Source organism: Alligator sinensis, unplaced genomic scaffold, assembly GCF_000455745.1.
Source record: "Alligator sinensis unplaced genomic scaffold, ASM45574v1 scaffold880_1, whole genome shotgun sequence".
NCBI classification, from domain to species: domain Eukaryota; kingdom Metazoa; phylum Chordata; order Crocodylia; family Alligatoridae; genus Alligator; species Alligator sinensis.
In genome coordinates this window covers 76,150-85,502 of record NW_005843412.1, presented here as the reverse complement: position 1 = coordinate 85,502, position 9,353 = coordinate 76,150, and the positions used below count along the sequence as shown (strand labels likewise).

The 9,353-nt window shown below is 50.0% G+C and overlaps 2 protein-coding genes across 3 annotated transcripts in view; both read right to left on the bottom strand.

The window, feature by feature from the left end:
• SETDB1 (SET domain bifurcated 1) overlaps window positions 1–934 on the bottom strand; it is a 35,230-nt gene extending 34,296 nt beyond the window's left edge. The window contains exon 1 of the mRNA XM_025195134.1: window positions 10–934. Within this exon, the coding sequence (XP_025050919.1) occupies window positions 10–172 (163 nt within the window). The 5' untranslated portion in view covers window positions 173–934. The remainder of the gene's footprint in view (window positions 1–9) is intronic.
• LOC112548692 (cortexin domain-containing 1-like) overlaps window positions 1–8,134 on the bottom strand; it is a 9,146-nt gene extending 1,012 nt beyond the window's left edge. Inside the window, exons 1-2 of one of the 2 annotated variants that reach the window (XM_025195140.1) lie at window positions 8,011–8,134; window positions 941–1,184 (exon numbers count right to left, since the gene is read on the bottom strand). In XM_025195140.1, the coding sequence (XP_025050925.1) occupies window positions 957–1,130 (174 nt within the window). In that variant the 5' untranslated portion in view covers window positions 1,131–1,184; window positions 8,011–8,134 and the 3' untranslated portion in view covers window positions 941–956. Of the gene's footprint in view, window positions 1–940; window positions 1,185–5,577; window positions 7,400–8,010 lie in introns of those variants that run through there. The other variant, XM_025195139.1, reaches the window with a different exon arrangement.
• Window positions 8,135–9,353: the final 1,219 nt, after the last annotated feature.

The following is a 9,353-nucleotide window of genomic DNA, read 5'->3' as shown; positions in this document are numbered from 1 at the left end:
TGGCGAGGCCCGGGCTCCTTTCCAGGGCGCTGCGCTGAGGAGCCCCGACACCACTTCCGGCGACGGTAGCCCGAGCGGACCAAACCTCCCCTCGAGAGGCGGGCGCGAAGGCAGGGGACAGCACTACACAGGCGCGCTCGGGCGGAAATACCTCCGCGGCGCCAGCGCGCATGCGCTTAGGCCAGCTAGTTAAAGGTGTAGCAGCTATGTTTGGTGTCGGTCGGTCTGATTGGAGGGAGGAGGCTTCTTAAAGGGGCAGTGTAGGGGTGGAGGCTTTGGGGCTCAAGGTGATAGAGTGAGTCAGTGGCAGAGCCAGGAATGGACTCCAGGACTAGCTCCTGGCTGGCCAGCTTGGGCACCATTCACTGGAGAGGACTGAATGCCAGACCCCAGGGTAGGGTCCCGGCAGGGGCTGCGTCCTGCCCTTGCTGTAGAGCCTGGTCTGCTCTGGAGTAACAACCTACTGCTGCTGGTACTGCAGGGTCTCTTCCATGGGCTTGAGCGGTCTGGACTCCACAGCCCAGATGCCCTGGGTTGCAAGCCTCCGTAGCCCCTGCATCATGGGCATGGGGCAGTACCTGAGCCCTGTGTGCGGAGAAAGAAGAGACCCTCATGTGGAGGATGCCGGTCACCTCCTGCAGAGCTGCCCATTGCAATGGGTGCAGTAGTACAGAGTGGAAGGCACTGGGTCCCTGCACCCTGCCTGGACCCCAGCTTCTCCCACCTCATCAGGCTGCTGTGGCAGGGGATGCTCACCTCCCCAAGATGGCACAAAGCTGGCATCATGACATCCTCCCCTGCAGGCTTCGTCCTCAAAGCCAGCACAACTGCAGGCAGAGTTGAAAGCAGGAGATCATCGCTCTGCTGTAGCAACAGGGATGACCGGGATGGCAGGAGCCTGAAGAGCTCACTTCACGGAGCCTGACTGCCAACTACCCACCTGTGTAGGCTGCTGATCAGTTGATCTGCTCCTCCTCCCAGGTGGAGGTGGGGATGGCACGGTAGGGGTCCACCACCAGCCTGGCGCACCGCACCATCATGGCCATCAAGAAGAGGCACATGAGCACGACAAAGCCGATGGCGAAGCCCTTGTCTACGTCGACGTACGGCTGCACGGTGGTGCTCTCCATAGGGCCCTGGAGGCGCTCTCACACCTGGAGCAGCCCCTGGGGCCTGGTTGCTGCCTGCAGGGCACAGTAGGGGATGGGGAATTAGCACTGCTGAGTGGGGCACAGCTGTACCAGGGAAGCATCAGGTCTCTGCCACAGCCTGGTTCATCATGGGAATGGGAGCACTGTGGCAGAGCTAAGTGGCAGTGCCTGCTGTCTCCATTGTCCATTATCTCCAGCCCCAGGTGAGAAGCATATCCTTGCACTTACTCCCAGGATGGTGAGCTCATCCCCTTGCAGGAGCAGCTCCCAGGGGGCTGGGGGATCCCTGCCTGCTGTGCCAGCCACGTGCCCAGCCTCTTGGCAAGGGACAACCCTTACCCACTATGCCTCTAATTTAGTTGGTCTAGTGATTCTCAGCCAGGGTGCCATAGCACTTTGGGGGGGGCCTTGAGATCTTTTCAAGGATGCCGTGGGGTGCTACATAATGTTCGCACTGTTGTGTACAGATGTGATTCACAGGGTAAACCCAGAGATTTCGCATAAGAATCCAGAGCATCAAAAACGTCTTGCCCTCATGTGGGCTTTCTGGGTTCTTTACAACAGAAGAATTGCTTTAGTATTTTTCCTTAGTTTAAAAAATTAGTGAAAACAAAGCTGGTGTTTTTTGAGCAGGGCTTCAAACCTGTCAAGGGGTGCCTTGCATCTAAAAAGGTTGAGAACCACTGACTTAGCTTACAAGGTACAACTCTACCCTGTCTTTTAGCACTTATCTCTGGGCATGGGTGCTCAGGAACAGGTGAAGTTCCCTGATGGGTTACCAGGGGGCAGGGAAGGTGGCTGAGATGATGGGAGATGGATGATGGGAACAGCATCATGAGTTCAAAGTGGCAGAGTGGGAAGCTTCTCGCCAATCTGCAACCTGCTAGGCTATGGCCCTGTGCCCTCTCCTGCTCCAGCTGTCTGCCCTCCTTTCCCCCCCCCCCTTAGTCAAGGAGAGAATTGGAGTAAATTAGAGCAGAAGATGCTCCTTCACTCAGCTGCTTGTGGCCCCAGGGCCAGAGGTGAGCAGTGAGCCTGGTAACGCTACAGTGCATCCAGGGCTGAGTCTGGGGAAGCCCAGGCAGGGGATGGACTTTGGTTCTGTTTTGGATGTTGTTGCTAAATCTCCTTGATCCTTAATTATAATTAGGGCTTCTTTGGCAATCCTTAGCAGATTAGATTGGATTGAATTGGACAATATCATGTTATCAGGCATTGGTTTATTAAATGCTGGCACGTTCCAGGTAGAGATGAGGCAAATTGTTTAACAGTGAGAGCACTTGACCCCTGAGACCAACAGTTGGGGAGGGAGGCTCTGATCAAGACTGGAGCCTTGATGGAAGACCAAGTTAAGCCGCCAAAGGTGTTGCTATCTCTGCAGGAGTTCCAGGATGTAACGCCAAAGCTCAGAAGAGATGATCTATTGCAGGGGTTTGAAACACCCCATGCACTGGGCTGGATCTGACTGGCAGGTCAGCAGTGCTGGGTGATAGAATCATAGAATTGAAGGACCGGAATAGACCTGCAAGATCATCAAGGCCAGTCCCCCATCGTGGGCAGGAAATTATTGGGCTCAGACAAGCTCAGCAAGGTGCTTGTCCAGTCGCATTTTGAACACCTCCAAGATGAGGTATAGCAGACCCCGCGCTTGGCTTGCCTTGCCCCCAGCTTCTCAGCCCCTCCAGCTATGAGCTGGAGCCCATGGGCCATATATTTGACACCCCTGATCTAATGGATACTTTTGATTTTAACAAAAAAGAAACAGGACTAGGAACAACAGCCTCAAGCTGCAGCAGGGGAAATTGAGGTCGGAAATGAGGAACTTTCTGATTCTGAAGGTGGTGAAGCACTGGAACAGGCTGCCTAGAGAAGTAGTGGAGTCTCCATCCTTGGAAGTTGTCAACAGCAGGTTGGACAGACGTTTGGCTGGGGTTATTTAGTCAGGGATGCTCCTGCCTCGAGTAGGGGGCTGGACTAGATGGGGCCCTGTGAGGTCCCTTCCAGCCTGACTTTCCTAGGATCTCTCGCAACCCCTTTTCTGTGATGTCAGTTCAAGGTGCTTGGCTAGGGCATGTGGACAGGATTAGGTTCATGCAGGTGCCAAAAAGCTTCATTACCTGCTGGAATCGAGATAACAAGCTTGTATTTCTATATTACAAGGCAATGCACAAATGTGGTGTGAAGGATCTGAGGCACTGTTGCAGGCTCACAAGTGCGAGAGGTCCATAAAAGCTAGGAACGGGCATTGCGTTTGTCCCTGAACATGTTTTGCCCATGTTTGTCTTGGGATTGGCACGTATACACATCACCTTTTCCACTGGGGTTTAGTGAGCAGCTAAATGTACTGCTGCTTTTCTGCCATTGATTCAATTATATAATCTCAGGCCATCTGTTCAGACACATTTTTGCGATGTCTTGGGAGCAGAGCAGCAGATCAAGCGAGGGAAGAGGATCCAAGTGACAGGGTGTATGACTTACCTTATGGCAGGTCTGCCATTCATTTGGCCCCACTGGATTAACTGAATCAGAGAGACATCAGCTTTCATGCATACAATCTCACTTCATCAGATGCTGTATGAGCTCTTGCTCATGAAAGCTGATGCCTCTCTGATTCAGTTAGTCTGTAAGGTGCATCTCTGCCCTGCCTTCTGCTACGTAGCTGCTACTTCAGACCCATGAGTCTACCTACCTCTCTTCCCATAACAGGCTAAATTTTCTCAGTGAATAACAGAGCCTTTTACTAAACAAATCGAACATTTACCACCAAAATCTAGGCCTAGCCTACACTGGAAAGAACAGGCCTGTATAGCAAACCATTCTGGTCCAGCTGTGGGTTATTGCTGTAAAAAATACTGCTCGTACCCATTTGTGGGAGGAAATAAGCCATGCTACCAAGGGGATTTTTTTGAGTGCTCTATGACTGCATTTTCTCTTGACCTTTGCCTAGGTGAATGCAGTGTCTTTCTTTTTGTACTCCTGACAGAGCCTGGCAGGCAAAGCTGTTGGGTGTAGATCAGTGGTTCTCTACCTTTTTAGACTCTACCACCTTGCCTTGGGAAATGCCAGCTTTTTGCTCTCGCTCGTTTTTGATGCCAGAAAAATGCTAGAGCAATTCTTGTGGTGCAGAGAACTCAGAGAGCCCACAGCAGGGCAGAGCATTTATGACACTAATGGATTCCTATTTGAAATCTCTGGGTGTGCGTTGTGTGTAAGTGTTTGCATGCCTACCAGGGCTAATACTGCGTGGCACCCTTAAAAGGATCTCTCGGTACCCCAGAGTACAGTTGAGAATCACTGGTGTCGATGCACGGAGCAGGCTTCAATGCTTTGGACTATTGATTAAATCTTTTGATTTGAAGCTTTGGGTATTCTTTTGTGACTTTGTTATTGATCTGCCATTCTTTTAGTGATGGTTGCATTTTGGGCCCCTATATTCTGTGTGAATGAGTGGAAAATGGCCCTTCTTTTAGCCTTACTACTTTTCCTTATTTTTGAAATTCTGTTCTAAACACAAAAGTATCAGGTTGTTTGCTAACAATTCCCCTACAGCGGTGATTCTCAGCCATGGTGCTGTGACACCGTGGGGTATCTTGAGGTCCTTTCAAGGGCGCTGCAGGGTGCCCCTCAATGTTAGCACTGGTCACTGTGCAAAGGTGATTTGTGAGATTAACCCAGAGATTTCAAGGAGGAATCCATAGCGTCACAAATGTTCTGCCCTGCTGTGAGCTTTCTGGGTTCTTTGCAACAGCAGAACTGCCTTGATGATATTTTTTTGTAGTCAAAAAACAAGTGAAAACTAAGAGCTGATGTTTTCCAAGGGGGATCTCAAGTCTATCAAGGGCTGCCTTGAATCTAAAAAGGTTGAGATATACTGCCTTATGGTATTGGAAACATAACCGTGACTGTTTCTGGCTATGTGGGAAACCAGAAAATGAAACTTGATTAGACAGAGAAAGTGAAACTACTTAAGCTGCAATAAAATATAAAGAACTACAATAAATAACATTAAAAAGTAAATAGGATTTGAAAATGTCTTCACAGTCTGAGGTGTCACTGGCAAGAGAGAGTGAGCTGTATGTGTATATACATACAAGCATTTAGCTATATCAATCTATTTTTTCCTATGCGATTTCCTGTGTGTTTAGGATTCAGCCCATTTGACACACAGTACGTGTGTGTGTGTGTACATACGTACACTCACACTTGTATATGTGCATGTAGATGCATACGTACATAAAACTTACACATTACATCACATATGTTATGTATCAAATAGGTCTAATTCCAGACACAAGACAGCATGTGAAGAAACAGAACCCACAGCAAGTCTGAGTACGTCGAGATTATACCAGTGTAATGTAAGCTGGGCTTCCCTCCGCCTGCCTACCTGTTGGGCTTTCAGTGGCCCTGCATGTTCTTTTCCTACCTTGAAGGGTCTCCCAGCAGGTCCCATCCTCTGCTCTGGGGCACAAAGCTGCTGTTAACCCCGGGTGCTAGGAGCAGGGCAGCAGGTCCGTGGCGTCCCTGGGTGCTGGCCGTGCTTGTTGTCCCAGGCACTTCATGAATACTTCAGGAACACACTGGCGTTGGGTTTCAAGTGCTTCCAGTAATGAGAGCAAAATGATCTTGCAGATTCAATTCTAGCCAGGGGCTCTGAGAAAATATTTCCACAAGTGTCTTTCCACAGCCGTCAGGAGGTGAGCTGGCTGGGCCAGCTGCCTCTCAAACTTGGATCACCCTACTTTGGTGTCATTCACCAGCTTGGACAGCAGGAGGTGCTGATGTGTTGTTTCCTTTCCCTTGCCAAGGGCCTGATCCTGCAGAGACGAATGCTCTCACCCAATTACTGGGCCCTAAGACTGACTGGACTGTTGTATAGCACTGCATAGCCTCAACTCTCACCCATCCAAATGGGAGGTGAAAGTGCTCAGCATTTGGCGGGACTAAGCCTTTACTTGGGCACAGTCGGAATTATTGCACCATTTTCTTGCTTGAATCAAGGAAGAAATATACTTCTAAGTATTAAGGGTGAAGAACATCTTTGCACGGAGGAATAGTCCAGAGCCTGGTTCACTGGGTTACCTGTATTGCTATGGTGGCATCTTTCTCTTTTGGTTTTGCTTCGAAAATGCTGACAGCAACCAGGAAAAAAAGGAACAGCAATTGCCATGGTAAATAGCAAGGTGACCATGGCAGCAACTTTCCATCCTCATGCTTCAGGGCATCCTTTGGTCACCAGTGGTGGGGTCAGGAAGGAACATCCCTCCTTCCTCACTCCTTAGTGGTAGGATATAGTTTCTTGACAGGAGCCATAGGAAAGAGGGGTATAGCACTGTCTTTAGAACAAGCCTCCCATTTTCAAGGGAAAAAAGGATTTAGGGCTAGTTCTAGTCACCAATTAAGTGCCTGAGTGTAATCCTAGTCTGCCCCATTCATGGCCCTGGAAACCAGGTCATGTGGAAGGTGTGTGGGTGCTTCTCACTGCTGCTTGTGATTTAGTCTCAAGGCAACAGCGTGGTACAGAAGTAAATGCATCCGTGTTTTTTTTAGGGACTTGAACAGGGTGGGATATAATTGCACCCAAGAGCTGGAATAGGATTGGACCCAGAGCCTCAGCTTTGTTTTGGGAGGGAGACTGGATTTAGGGTCCTCAGCCTCTTCCATGGGGGATTTGGCCTCATACTACCAGGGTTTATCAAGCCAAGGCTTCTGGGGCAGCAAAGTCCTTGGGGGAATCCAGGTCCACATGATCATGCAAATGCTGCCAGATAAATAGATTAGCTTCTGTATAGCTGGATCAGCAAGAGCAAAGGTCACTGTGTCAAGAGGGACAGGTGCTCCTGGAAGACCACAGGGAATGAGGAGTTGCTTTGCTGGAGACATTGGGAGCATGTGGGATGCCAGAGGCAGGGGAGCTCAGCACACTGGTAATTGCTTGGGTGGGAATACACAGGGCTCTCCCTGCTAGTCCTCTCTGGGTTCAATTCAAAGCCACTCAGAAGACAAAGCTTTCTTGCCCCAGGTGCTGTACCTACCCCTCAGGGGAGATACTTCTGGCATCAAAGAGCTGACAGTAGCCAGGAAGGGAAACTGAAGCCCGGCTCTTATGCAAATAACATAAATACCAGCTTGATGTTAGGTAAATAACATGGAAATAGACTTTTGCCTATTGCTTTTAATCTTGTGTATTTTCTTGAGTTTTGCATTGCCTTAAGAAACTCCATTTTGTATTGCTCTATAGCGGGACATAAGTGCTCGCCCTTTTACTCTTTTATATGCTGTATGGGTGAGAATGTGTTTGCGGAAAAGGAAAACATCAGCTGGCGACTGGCTGAAGAATGCAGACAGATAAAAGACCGAACAAGAAGAATCCGTCCCAGAACAGCGAGTGAACAACGGCATTCGACCTTCAAGAAAGAACACAGTGATAACCCAGCAAAAGCCCAGAGGACTGGGTGAATTGACAAGGCTATAAAAGATGGGGTGAGAAATATCAATTTTGGATGTTGTTGTGCATGTCATCCTGGAGCATCGGTTCGTCTGCAAGATGGACCAGCAGACACCTGGATCCCACTCGTGATCAACTTTGATGACCACTGAGTTGATGTGAGCACCAATAAGACTGGTAATGCATACCAGTGCAGAACAGAAATTGGGGTATGAATGTTGTGTGTGGGTATGTGTGTATTAAGCGCTTAATAAATAAACATGGCACCTTGCCTTATTCTCCCTCATAAGGTTTTGTTTGTGATTTGAGCAATTTGCAATTTGTGTAATTGGGACACACACACACGCACACACACACACACACACACGCACCTGCTAACTGCTAGTAAGAACAGGCAGGGCAGGAACTCACCAGCGTGTTACAAAGAAGAGGCATTGGTGGATGTGCAGGGACTTGAGCAGAATAGCCTTTAGGTGCCTAAATCCCTTTACCCTGTGGCCTGGGGGTTGACAGTGCATCTGCGCTTCAGCATCTGGCAGGATGGAAGCTGGAGCTGTTTGAACGACTCCTCCCAAGCGGAACCGGCTCCTAAGGGAGAGCTCGTGGCCACACACCCACGGGAGCCACCTTCACTTCCACCCCTGGTCCTGTTCCCATGACGTATTTCCGAAGATGATTTGTGGTGTGCTTGTCACCAAGGCAACCAATGGTTTATTTACCACATTAAAACCATGCGGGGGAGGGCACTCCTCTAAGCCCAGGCAGGTCTTGGCAGCGGCTGCCACCAGCCACATTTGAGAGAACACCAGAGTAACAGAGGAGAGTCAGTGTGCCAGGTGCTCAAGCGGGCACCGACCCCCAGGCCCTGGGAACACCCACTGGGGGACAGTTTCCATGAAGAAGCCCTGTTTCCAGCTGCCTGCAAGCACGGCCTGGGTGCAGCACAGAGGGTGCCCCGGTGGCCAGGGAGCCTGAGGCTGCTGGGGGCAGCAGTGCCCCAGCCCCAGGGAGGATTTGGTCTCAGGTTAGGGAGAAAGGCATGAGCCCAACTGCATGTATGTTGCATGCATGTGTGTTCACGTGTCATGTATGTGTGTGCATGTATTTGGATGTGTGCACAAGTTGTGCATATTTGTGTGTGCATGTGTTTGCGTGTTTGCTTGTGTGCATGTGCTTGCCTGTATGCACGCTTGCATGTGTATGCATGTTGGTGTGTATGCATATGTTTGTGTGCATGATTGCCTGTATGCACGTTTGCATGTGTGCACGTGTTTGTGCGTTCACGTGTGTGCATGTTCGCATGTCCACATTCACATGTGTGCAAGTGTTTACATGTATCTGTGTGCACACATGTATAAGGAGAATTCAGCTCTTGGGAGAAGGCCCGGAGACTCCCGGTGGAAGCAACACACGCCCCCTTCTTTGGGGATGAAAGGTCAGTCCCGGATTGGGGGAACCACGTGACCCGCCCCCATTGGGGAAAAACTAAATCCCCAGACTTTAGAGCTTGGGGAATGTGTGCAAGTGTTTACATGTATCTGTGTGCACACATGTATAAGGAGAATTCAGCTCTTGGGAGAAGGCCCGGAGACTCCCGGTGGAAGCAACACACGCCCCCTTCTTTGGGGATGAAAGGTCAGTCCCGGATTGGGGGAACCACGTGACCCGCCCCCATTGGGGAAAAACTAAATCCCCAGACTTTAGAGCTTGGGGAGGAGCAGACAGACTGGCGCCTGCCCCTTTAAGCCTCTCCA